At 42.4% G+C, this 12846-nt stretch overlaps 1 protein-coding gene across 5 annotated transcripts in view; it reads left to right on the top strand.

Moving 5' to 3' along the window:
- LOC110493908 (potassium voltage-gated channel subfamily KQT member 2) overlaps nt 1-12846 on the top strand; it is an 86781-nt gene that overhangs the window by 43845 nt on the left and 30090 nt on the right. For 3 of the 5 annotated variants that reach the window (XM_036949899.2, XM_036949901.2, XM_090205016.1), the window contains exons 5-10: nt 3226-3351; nt 4061-4171; nt 4408-4503; nt 5333-5427; nt 10531-10602; nt 10773-10802. In XM_036949899.2, coding sequence (XP_036805794.2) covers nt 3226-3351; nt 4061-4171; nt 4408-4503; nt 5333-5427; nt 10531-10602; nt 10773-10802 — 530 coding nt within the window. The remainder of the gene's footprint in view (nt 1-3225; nt 3352-4060; nt 4172-4407; nt 4504-5332; nt 5428-10530; nt 10603-10772; nt 10803-12846) is intronic. The other 2 variants (XM_036949902.2, XM_036949900.2) reach the window with 1 other exon arrangement.

Here is a 12846-nt window from a genome sequence, read left to right as displayed (position 1 = left end):
TTAGGAAGGACACCAGTATCTTTATAATGATTTGGTATATTGATTGAAAGGGAAAGGGATTTTCATTGTCTGCTTTTTTTGTTTGTTTTACACATTTACCAATCGGTGCCTTTCTTTGTGAGGCATTGAACAACTTCACTGGTTGAATCTGTGCTTAAAATTCTCTACTCAATTGAGGGACCTTACAATAATATGTATGTGTGGGGTACAGCGAGAGGGTAGTGATTCAAAAATAATGTTAACCACTATTATTGAACATGGACTGAGTCCATGCAACTTATTATGTGATTTGTTAAGCACATTTTTGTTCCTGAACTTATTTAGGCTTGCCATGACAAAGGGGTTGAATACTTATTGACTCAATCATTTCACCGTTACATTTGTTATTAAATCCTAACATTTTCTACAAACAAAATTCCACTGACATTATAGGGTATTGTGTGTAGATCAGTGACACATTCAATCTCAATTTAATCATTTTAAAATACAGGTTGTAACATAACAAAATGTGGAAAAACAAAAGAGGTTTCAATACTTTCTGAACGCACGATAGACTATGATCTATCAATGACTGATGCAGGCTCTCTTACGCGTTGTGTCCTCACAAACCTGGTACAGAATTCCACGTGAACCAGCCCAGAAAGTGGAGGCTATTTTTAGCCCAGCTAATTCTGTTTGCTAGTTCGTTTTTGTCGTCTCAGCAGTTTCCCGTCTTTTCTAAACCAGCGCTTGCCACATGGGGAATAGGGAAGCTGTTGTGTCAGTGAGAAAAACCCAGTACATTTCTACGTGTCCTTTTTAGGTGTAAAAAAAAATCCCAACTCTGCCAACACTGAAGGGATAAGCCAGGGAATCAGGGATAATTAACCACCATGTCTGTCTCTGTGATGTTGAGCTGTGCCTATTTCCACACAGCCATCTGTCAGGGTCATGACTATTTTGCCACATTGATGTTTCACATCCAGGATGCCCCCTCAATCAGTCCAATCAGTTTATTGTTCCTCTCACTCTCTCTGTTTCTCTCTCTTTCTCCATCTCATCTCTGTCTCTCTGTCACTTATTCTGCCTCTGTCTCTCTCCCTTTCGCTTACCTCCTCCCTCTCTCTCCATCTCATCCCCAATTCTGTCTCTCTATCTCTCTCCTCCCCATGGTTAAATATGGACAACAGTGGCATCGGGGGAGCTGCCTCAGCAGCCGAAATGATAGGTAATGCCAGGGAATGCCATTCTCTTTGAAGAGGGGCAGAGTGCCCATTTCTCAGAGTAGCCAACCACAGTATTTCCTTGTGTTGACTTCAGCACCAGTCAGTCCCTCAAACAAAGTGGACCTGATACTCTATCCAGCACTGGATCTTTTATTACCAAATTATAACCTGACATATTTATAGGTTACAACATTTGCTGGATTGAAAAACACATTTGGTTTCAGAGAATTTCCTGTGGTACAAAATCGGACTTTTAGTTTATGCATTTTGGGTTTACGGACAGGTTTTAATCATGTTAGTCGTTGCTCAGTGATTCCGAATAAAAGGGTTGTTTCTCATCAATAGTAAAAAGTTGAGTTTTACAGCACCTTGACAATTGATATTGGCCTTCATTTCCCTCATGTAGGAACTTCACTAAATTAGGTATTTACTCCTAAACCTCATTCTTTGGGTTGACCGTTTTTATTGAAGGACATGGTCCCTCTGTGTATGTGAGTTGTAGGTCAAACCTATTACATCAGGTTGTTCTTATATTGATTAATCACTAATAGTGTTTACTATACCGTGTACACTGAGTGCACAAAACATTAGGCACACCGTCCTAATATTGAGTTGCACCCCCTTTTGGCCTCAGAAAAGACTCAAATTGTCGGGGCATGGACTACGAGGTGTAGAAAGCATTCCACATGGATGCTGGCCCATGTTGACTCCAATGCTTCCCATACATGTGTCAAGTTGGCTGGATGTCCTTTGGGTGGTTGACCATTCTTGACACACACGGGAAACTGTTGAGTGTGGAAAAACCCAGCAGTGTTGCAGTTCTTGAGACTCAAACCGGTGTTCCTGGCACCTACTACCATACCCCGTTCAAAGGCACTTCAATATTTTGTCCTCTGAATGGCACACATACACAATCCATGTCTCAATTGTCTCGAGGATTAAAAATCCTTCTTTTAACCTGTCTCCTGCCCTTCACCTACACTGATTGTAGTGGATTTAACAGGTGACACCAAAAAGGGACCATAGCTTTCCCCTGGATTCACCTAGTCAGTCTATGTCATGGAAAGAGCAGGTGTTCCTAATGTTTTGTACACTCAGTGTATAACCTCATGTAGCTGTGGCATTCTGTTCTCTCAATATTTGATCACGTAGGTGAATATAACAGTGATAAAATGTCTTAGTTACATCAATTGTTTTGGGACATGATACGGTGTGCAATAAATACTTTCATACACATTTGGGACTGGTGTTGGGAACACTTGGAGATGTTGAACTGTCCATTTAGACTATAGGAACTAATTCTTAGTGTATGACTCCTCTGGCAATTTCATTCAATTATAAATCCAATGTAACCACACTCCCATCCTCTTGTTCCATACAAAAAAAATATATATATTTTTTTATCCCTTTCCACTCACAGCCAGTGTCATCCCATAAAGGGTTGAAAATGTCAGATTTTGTCACTGATAAGTGCCTAAATTGCAATGCAGTGGCTGTACAGTGCCTCCATTCCTCCCACTGATTAGGCAACTTCTACACATTTTGTTGTTGTGAGGGAAATGCTGTAAATCACTGTGTTCTGAAAGATGACACGTTGAGGATTATAATAAATACCATACAAACAAACCACACGCCCCCGTTAGTCCAAATGTGCACTTCACTTTTCCTTATTTAAAAGCTCATGTGATTTACAGTATCAACATTTATGATCGCTATGTTTGATCCACAGTTACAAGGATGACATGCAGACTGCTTGTGCTTTTAATAGTCCTTCTTTTAGAAACGTTTACATTCGGCCCTCTCCATATAGGCCGATTTCCACGAGTGTAAAAGGTTAAGTTAATAATGCTTTGGTACTCTGGTCATAACGTAAATACGTATATACCTGGCATATATTGATTTGATAAAGCAAGGTTTTCCTTGCTGATAAGTATTATTGTTTGGATACTCTGTCCCTGAACTAAATGAAGGAGCTACAGTATATTGTTTAGTCCTTCCTGACACCTTGACGTTTTTGCAGGAGCTGATCACAGCGTGGTACATTGGCTTCCTCTGCCTCATCCTGGCGTCCTTCCTGGTTTATCTGGCAGAGAAAGAGGACAACGACCAGTTTGAGACCTACGCAGACGCGCTGTGGTGGGGCCTGGTAAGTCATCACTCTAAGCCTTGTTTCACCGGTCCTCACAAACCACGCTCAGCAGTTGTTAATAGGACAATGTTAGCATGTCCCCCAAAAAAAACACAGTGGCTGGACAGGAGATTGTCAGCAGGTCCCACAAAACACTCAGCGCTAATTTTTATAAGATCATTTCTGCGTGTCTCCACAAAACATTCAACACTTGTTTAAAGCCAAATATCTGCATGTCCCCATACAAATATCCAGTGCTTGACAGAAGAATTTCATCATGTCCCCACAACCCAGCATTTCTTAATAGGATCATTTCTATAGGTTCTCATAAAACACCCAGTATTTGTGTGAAGTCTAAAGGATACTAGTGTGATTCAACTTTGGTGACTTAACATGCCGGTGGTATTTAACCCACTTGTGTCACACTTCCACAATTACCATGAAAGTGAATTACATTCAATAGCTATTTTTTATTAAACTAGGCAAGTCAGTTTAGAACAAATTCTTATTTACAATGACGGCCAAACCCGGACAATGCTGGGCCAATTGTGTGCCGCCCTATGGGACTCCCAATCACAGCCTGAATTCAAACCAGGGACTGTAGTGACGCCTCTTGCACTGAGATGCAGTGTCTTAGACCGCTGTGCCACTCGGGAGCCCAGATGAAGAAACACTTTGAATATTGATAAAATATGTAATTCAAGATGTCTGCCGATTGCCTTCTCAGATCACCCTGACTACCATTGGGTATGGAGACAAGTTTCCCATAACGTGGAACGGGCGTCTTCTGGCCGCAACCTTCACCTTGATTGGAGTGTCTTTCTTTGCACTTCCAGCAGTAAGTTAAAGACTATTGATTTGTGAAGAAATGGCTGAGCTAACTTATTAATGTGCACTGAATGCAAGGAAATGGAGTGCTGATAGGAAACTCAGAATGAGTGCCTGAAGCATCTGCAATTTGATAGTCAAGTGTTACTCTGAAGTAATTCAATGGACTTGGCAATTTTAATTGTGAATCGATAATGTTTTCCAAAGGCTTGTTGTTGTGACTAATGGTTTCTCTGTATCTTTAAGGGGATCTTGGGCTCCGGCTTTGCCTTGAAGGTCCAGGAGCAACATCGACAAAAACACTTTGAGAAGCGTCGGAATCCTGCGGCAGGGCTTATTCAGGTGAACAAAGCAGGGCGCTTACCCTCTAAAAAACATTTAGAGTGTTGGTATCCTGGTGGAGTACCTTAGACCATTACTGGGAATTTCACAATATACTCTTTGATCTACAAGAGCTGAAAATAACGGTTTCAGGGTCCACTTTTCAAGACGCATTGTACATGATGTTTCCATGCTCACTTGTTTATATGTCGCAAAAAGTCCCATGTGGCACACACCTTGTCACAATGCCTGGTACTCTAGTCCTTGGATCCTGGACCCACCTCTTAGTCAACTTCTATAATTCATTTTTGGGCAGTATTCTTTTTTCTTTTACAAAAACCTAACACCCTTGCCTTTCTTGCACTGACACTCATGCCTTGTCTTTTCTAGCACTGACTTTGCTGATAGCTGCTTTATTGAAACGTTTTTCTTGCTATGACTGGGATATGTGGTTGTCACACCTCGCTACCTTAAAGTAACTGTCCAGCGTTTCCAGATTTCTATGAAATACGACCTGTAATTAATTGCAATACTAGTGAAATAGTTTTCCTTCCAAAAAAAAGGTAATACTGTACACGTAAAGATTTGTATGATCTCGTTCATTTCAAAGCACTCTCAGAGCACCGAGATAGATAGCAGCAAAGTGAACATAAAGAAACCGCTGTATTCATTACCTACCCTTCAAAACCATGACCTGCTCTCTCTCGCGTTCTATTTTTCTTACTCCCATTCCCTCACTCTCTCTATTTGTCTCTATCTCTTCCATGTATTATTCATCCATCTCTCTATCCTTCTCTATTTCACCTCTCTCTCTCTCTCTCTCTCTCTCGCTTTCTCTCTCCCCCCTCAGGCCGCGTGGCGCTTCTACGCCACCAATCTCACCCGGCCAGACCTGGAGTCGACGTGGGATTATTACGAGCGCACCGTGTCCGTGCCGATGTACAGGTATTGATCATATAGCAAATCAGCGGCAAGATTTACATTGGGCCTGTCTGCACCTCTCTAGTGTCCAGGATCGATCCCAGCTTTAACCTTTTCCCACTGCTTTTTCCCTCTCAAACTGAAGGTTAATGAAGCCGTCCAATCAGGATCTGCGTAGGGGCTAAGGGGCTGATGGATTCCTAGTCCAAGCCAATAGACATTTACCTCATTTATAATAAAAAATTCCATTCAGCAGCTTTTATCCGAGGTAACTCACAACAACCGTGCGCTATCAGCTCAACCACAAAGGACCATGTGAATTCATTTCTAAAGCATGACATTATTATTATTATTATTATCATTATTATAGAAATACAGTGCCTTCAAAAAGTATTTAACAAATCAAATCAAATGTATTTATATAGCCCTTCGTACATCAGCTGATATCTCAAAGTGCTGTACAGAAACCCAGCCTAAAACCCCAAACAGCAAGCAATGCAGGTGTAGAAGTACGGTGGCTAGGAAAAACTCCCTAGAAAGGCCAAAACCTAGGAAGAAACCTAGAGAGGGGTGGCCAGTCCTCTTCTGGCTGTGCCGGGTGGAGATTATAACAGAACATGGCCAAGATGTTCAAATGTTCATAAATGACCAGCATGGCCCAATAATAATAAGGCAGAACAGTTGAAACTGGAGCAGCAGCACAGCCAGGTGGACTGGGGACAGCAAGGAGTCATCATGTCAGGTAGTCCTGAGGCATGGTCCTAGGGCTCAGGTCCTCCGGGAGGGAGAGAGAATTAGAGGGAGCATACTTAAATTCACACAGGATACCGGATAAGACAGGATAAATACTCCAGATATAAGACAGACCCTAGCCCCCCGACACATAAACTATTGCAGCATAAATACTGGAGGCTGAGACAGGAGGGGTCAGGAGACACTGTGGCCCTGTCCGACAAAACCCCTGGACAGGGCCAACCAGGCAGTATATAACCCCACCCACTTTGCTTAATGACACGCCCCCACACCACCAGAGGGATATCTTCAAACACCAACTTACCCTGAGATAAGGCAGGGTATAGCCCACAAAGATTTCCCCCACGGCATGAACCTGAGGGGGGCGCCAAACCCGGACAGGAAGATCACGTCAGTGATTCAACCCACTCAAGTGATGCACCCCTCCTAGGGATGGGATGGAAGAACACCAGTGACTCAGCCCCCATAATAGGGTTAGAGGCAGAGAATCCCGGTGTAGAGAGGGGAACCGGCCAGGCGGAGACAGCAAGGGTGGTTCGTCGCTCCAGTGCCTCTCTGTTTACCTTCACACCCCTCGGCCAAATCGGAGAGATGGGTAGCAGCAAGCCCATGTAATGTTTTGTAGGTTAGCAGTAAAACTTTGAAATCAGCCCTTGCCTTAACAGGAAGGCAGTGTAGAGGCTAGCACTGGAGCAATATGATCTAATTTTTGGTTCTTGTCAAGATTCTAGCAGCCGTGTTTAGAGCTAACTGAAGTTGATTTACTGCTTTATCCGGGTAGCCAGAAAGTAGAGAATTCCAGTAGTCTAGTCTAGAAGTGACAAAAGCATGGATTAATTTATCTGAATCATTTTGGTTCCCTATCCACCGGATGTGTGCCAATGAAACATACAGTTGATTTGTCAGAGGACAAACCATCTACAGAGACAAACTGATATCTTTCCGACAGATAAGATCTAAACCAGGCCAGAACTTGTCCTTGTAGACCAATTTGGATTTCCAATCTCTCCAAAATAATGTGGTGTCAAAAGCAGCATTAAGGTCTAGGAGCATGAGGACAGATGCAGAGCCTTGGTCTGACGCTATTAAAAGGTCATTTACCACCTTCACGAGTGTCGTCTCAGTGCTTTGATGGGGTCTAAAACCAGACTGAAGCGTTTCGTATAAATTGTTTGTCTTCAGATAGGCAGTGAGTTGCTGTGCAACAGCTTTTCAAAGGTTTTTGAGAGGAAAGGGAGATTCGATAATGTTTCATTTTCTGGGTGAAGTTTTGGCTTTTTCAAGAGAGGCTTTATAACTGCCACTTTTAGTGAGTTTGGTACACATCCGGTGGATAGGGAACCATTTATTATGTTCAACATAGGAGGGCCAAGCACAGGAAGCTCTTTCAGTAGTTTTGTCGGAATAGGGTCCAGTATGCAGCTTGAAGGTTTAGAGGCCATTACTATTTTCATGAATGTGTCAAGCGATATAGGATTAAAAAATTTGAGTGTCTCCCTTGATCCTAGGTCCTGGCAGTGTTGTGCAGACTCAGGACAACTGAGCGTTGGAGAAATACGCAGATTTTAAAAAGGAGTCCGGTAAAATAATGGCACAGGACTTATAAGCATATCTTTTCAGCTAAATGAACAAGCCTATGGCATTGAGCATTGCCAGATAACATACAGTAGACCAACTCATATTCTGTTCTTATAAAATAAATTGTTATTCATATCATAATGTTTCTTTAGACCTGAATAAATAAATAATGTATTTATTGTGATGGTGTATATTAAATATATTCAAATTTATTCAACTTTTTAAATGTAGATGTTCTAAAGGTGCACATCGGCGGCTTGAATGCAGCTTGTATGGGTGGAGGCCTGTAGATACTTAATACTTAACTTGTTTATGTTAATTAACAGGCTATTACCGTGAGACCGCCACAGCCCTAGATGGAGCCAGTCAAGATGCTCTCAATGGTGCAGCTGTAGAACTTTTTGAGGATCTGAGGGCCCATGACAAGTATTTTCGGCCTCCTGAGGGGGAAGAGGCATTGTCGTGCTTTCTTCACAACTTTGTTGGTGTTTGTGGACCATGATAAGTCCTTAGTCATGTGGACACCGAGGAACTTGAAGCTCGCGACCTGCTCCACTACAGCCTTCAATGTAGATGGGGGCGTGCTCGGCCTTCCGTTTCCTGTAGTCCGCTATCAGCTCCTTTGTCTTGCTGACGTTGAGAGAGAGATTGTTGTCCTGGCACTACACTGCCAGCTCACTGACCTCATCCCTATAGGCTGTCTCATCGTCAGTGATCAGGCCAACCGTCATCAGCAAACTTAATGATGGTGTTGGAGTCTTGCGTGACCATGCAGTCGTGGGTGAACAGGGAGTACAGGAGTGGATTAAGCACGCAATCCTAAGGGGCCCCCGTGTTGAGAGTCAGTGTGGCGGATGTGTTGTTGCCTACCCTCACCACCTGGGGGCCCTGTCAGGAAGTCCAGGATCCAGTTGCAGAGGGAAGGTGTTCAGTCCCAGGGTCCTGAGCTGCTTGGAGGGCAGCATGGTGTTGAATGCTGATATTACAGAATGGGAGAGGTTTAAAATGTCAGTGAAGACACTTGCCAGCTGGTCAACGCATGCTCTGAGTACGCATCCTGGTAATCCGTCTGGCCCTGCTGCCTTGTGAATAGTAACCTGTTTAAAGGTCTTTCTCACATCGGCTACGGAGAGCGAGATCACACAGTCATCCGGAACAGCTGGTGTTCTCATGCATGGTTGCTTGCCTCAAAGCGAGCATAGAAGAAATATAGCTTTTCTGGTAGGCTCGCATCACTGGGCAGCTAGCAGCTGGGTTTTCTTTTGTAATCTGTGATAGTTTGCAAACCCTGCCATATCCAACGAGCATCAGAGCCGACGTATTAGGATTAGATCTTAGTCATGTATTGATTTGTATGTACATACGGTCACTGTGGGGACGACGTTGTCAATGCACTTATTAATGAAGTCGGTGACTGATTTGGTAATGTTATCAGATGAATCCGGAACATGTTCCAGTCTGTGCTATCGAAATGGTTCTGTAGCCTAACATTCGCTTCATCGGGCCACTTCCATATTGAGCGCGTCACTGGTACTTTCTGTTAAAGTTTTTGGTAGACCTTACTGTGAAATGCTTACTTACAAGCCCTTAACCAACAATGCAGTTTTAAGAAAATATAGTTAAGAACTGAGGTTAATGATCACTGTTCTGATGTCCAGGAGATGTTTTTGGTCATAGGAAATTATGGTAGAAATATTATGTGCAAAAAAAGTTAAGATCAGCATAAAGAAAGCACACAAAATAGCAGAATTGGTCAGCTATCCACTGCAGCACCATCTTATCATATTTGATATCCAGTAGCGCACGCACACAATCACACTCACTGTCGCTCTCTCTCTCTATCTTGCTCTCGCTTTCATGGCATAGCACACACACACACAGCACGGCATAACATTACACACAGACAGGCAGACAGGCAGACAGGCAGACAGGCAGGCAGACAGACAGACAGGCAGACAGACAGACAAATGAAAAAGACGTTTTCCAATTTAAAGAATTCTGGTTCATAATTTTAGTTAGTTTGTGACTATTTGGTCCCCTGTGTGATGTCACAGGCTTGTCTAAGTGTATTGGTAGTGATTAGTCTTTGTTAATGTGAATGTTCTATGCCAGGTGTATAGATGGCTAACTTGAGCTTGAGTATTGATTGATTGCTGAAGGGAAAAAGGCAAACGGGACTGCAACTGGGCCATATCTGATTGTCGCATAGTGGGCCCAAAGCCGAAGGACTAGGTACTTTTTATCTCATATGCAGAAAAAGGTTTCCATTGGATAGGTACTGCAAGTCTTCGATAAATTAATGTGCCTGTCTCATAAAGAACAACAAGCTACTTTGAAAGTTGGGGTGTCAAATTGAATTCAAAGGCTGTATGACTACAGTGAAGTTTAATGAAACATTATATTACGTAAGTATCTTTTACAAAACTTTGGACGATTAATGAATGGGATAGTAATTGCAGTGGTTTGTTACTGTGTCACATTCTCTTATCTGCATTCCCCCAAAAAATATGAAAATTCCATCTTAGTTCTGGTTACAGGGCAATTGAAAACATCCTCACAGAATTCAAGCTCTTGGTAAGGAGGCATTTGAAATCAAGTAAAATTGAAATCTACTACCTACTACCCATAAATGGCCTACTACCCATACATGGCAGTGATTGCATCGGGAATAATATACGTTCATATAGAACATTTGAAACAAAACCAAGCCATTCTATATGCAGTAAAGCTGTGCTGGGGTATGTTTTTCTCTTCTTCCTTGTAACACCAACACATATTTTGTCTTTTATTTATAAGTAGACTGATCCCGCCACTAAATCAACTGGATCTACTAAGAAATCTGAAGAGCAAGTCGGGACTGTCATTCAGGTCAGAAACTAAATCTGAATTCATCATTCATGGAAAATATAGTGTGCTACCTATATCTATAAAAATTATAGCATCAATACTACTATATCAGATTTGACAGATTATTGACAATATAATGTACTCTGTGTGTGTGTGTGTGTGTGTGTCTTTTGTGTTTCCTGACCAAACAGGAAGGAACCCCAACCGGAGTCCTCCCCAAGGTCAGTATCAAAACATAATTTTACAACGAGGTCAAAATAATCTATTTCACTCATCTCCAACCCAAATTTCTGGTCAGTTCCAAAGTCGACACTGAACCTGAAGACTGTTCAAAACAGTCACCAACAATGAGAGTACCAGACATGTCACTGAGGTGACCAACACTCGACCAAACAAGTCCTACTCTTTCTAGTTTATCACATATGGACTATTTCACGGTTATATGGTCAGGTGCAGCAAAGAATAACATAAGAAAGTGTTAGCTGGCCCAGAATAGAGCAGCACACCTTGCCCTTCACTGTACTTAGTGGGTTCATATCAACACTATACAAATTTAACGCAACGCACAATGTTACAGTGCGTTCACACCTCTTGACTTTTTCCACATTTTGTTGTGTTACAGCTTGATTTGAAAATGGATTAAAATTAGATTTTTTTTTGTCACACACATTACCCCATAATGTCAAAGTGGAAGTATGTTTTTCAAAACAAAACATTAACAAATGAATAAAAATGGAAAGCTGAAATGTCTTGAGTCAATAAGTATTCAACACCCTTGTTTTGGCAAGCCTAAATAAGTTCAGGAGTAAAAATGTGCTTAACAAGTCACATAATAAGTTGCACTGACTCACGCTGTGTGCGATAATAGTGATTAACATGATTTTTGAATGACTTTCGCATCTCTGTACCCCACACAAACAATTATCGGTGAGGTCCATCAGTCGAGCAGTGAATTTCCAACACAGATTCAACCTCAAAGACCAGGGAGATTTTCCAATGCCTCACGAAGAAGGGCACTTATTGGTAGTAAAAATTTAAAAAGCGGACATTGAATATCCCTTTGAGCATGGTGAAGTTATTAATTACAGTCGTGGCCAAATATTTTGAGAATGACACAAATATTAATTCACACAAAGTTTTCTGCTTCAGTGTCTTTAGACATTTTTGTCAGATGTTACTATGGAATACTTTTATTGACAATTTCATGAAGTTGATGCAAAGAGTCAATATTTGCAGTGTTGACCCTTCTTTTTCAAGACCTCTGCAATCCGCTGATGGCAGCCCATTCTTGCATAATCAATGTTTGGAGTTTGTCTTAATTTGTGGGTTTTTGTTTGTCCACCCGCCTCTTGAGGACTGACCACAAGTTCTCAATGGAATTAAGGTCTGGGCCACTTAGTTATCACTTTTAGTTTCACTTTTGCCTTATGGCAAGGTGCTCCATTATGCTGGAAAAGGCATTGTTCGTCACCAAACTGTTCCTGGATGGTTGGGAGAAGTTGCTCTCAGAGGATGTGTTGGTACCAATCTTTATTCATGGCTGTGTTCTTAGGCAAAATTGTGAGCCCACTCCCTTGACTGAGAAGCAACCCCACACTTGAATGGTCTCAGGATGCTTTACTGTTGGCATGACACAGGACTGATGGTAGCACTCACCTTGTCTTCTCCGGACAAGCTTTTTTTCCAGATGCCCCAAACAATCGGAAAGGGGATTCATCAGAGAAAATGACTTTACCCCAGTCCTCAGAAGTCCAATCCCAGTACCTGTTGCAGAATATCAGTCTGTCCCTGATGTTTTTCCTGGAGAGAAGTGGCTTCTTTGCTACCCTTCTTGACACCATGCCATCCTCCAAAAGTCTTTCCCTCACTGTGCGTGCAGATGCACTCACACCTGCCTGCTGCCATTTTTGAGCAAGCTCTGTACTGGTGGTGCCCCGATCCCACAGCTGAATCGACTTTAGGAGACGGTCCTGGCGCTTGCTGGACTTTCTTGGGCGACCTGAAGCCTTCTTCTCAACAGTTGAACCGCTCTCCTTGAAGTTCTTGATGATCCAATAAATGGTTGATTCAGGTGCAATCTTACTGGCAGCAATATCCTTGTCTGTGAAGCCCCCTTTTTGTGCAAAGCAATGATGACGGCACGTTTCCTTGCTTGACAGAGGAAGAACAATGATTTCAAGCACCACCCACCCTCCTTTTGAAGCTTCCGGTCTGTTATTCGAACTCAATCAGTATGACAGAGTGATCTCCAGCCTTGTCCTCGTC

The sequence above is a fragment of the Oncorhynchus mykiss genome, chromosome 17 (genome assembly GCF_057628025.1).
Source record: "Oncorhynchus mykiss isolate SJ-2025 chromosome 17, ASM5762802v1, whole genome shotgun sequence".
Lineage (NCBI taxonomy): Eukaryota > Metazoa > Chordata > Actinopteri > Salmoniformes > Salmonidae > Oncorhynchus > Oncorhynchus mykiss.
This window is presented reverse-complemented; position numbering and strand designations above follow the sequence as displayed.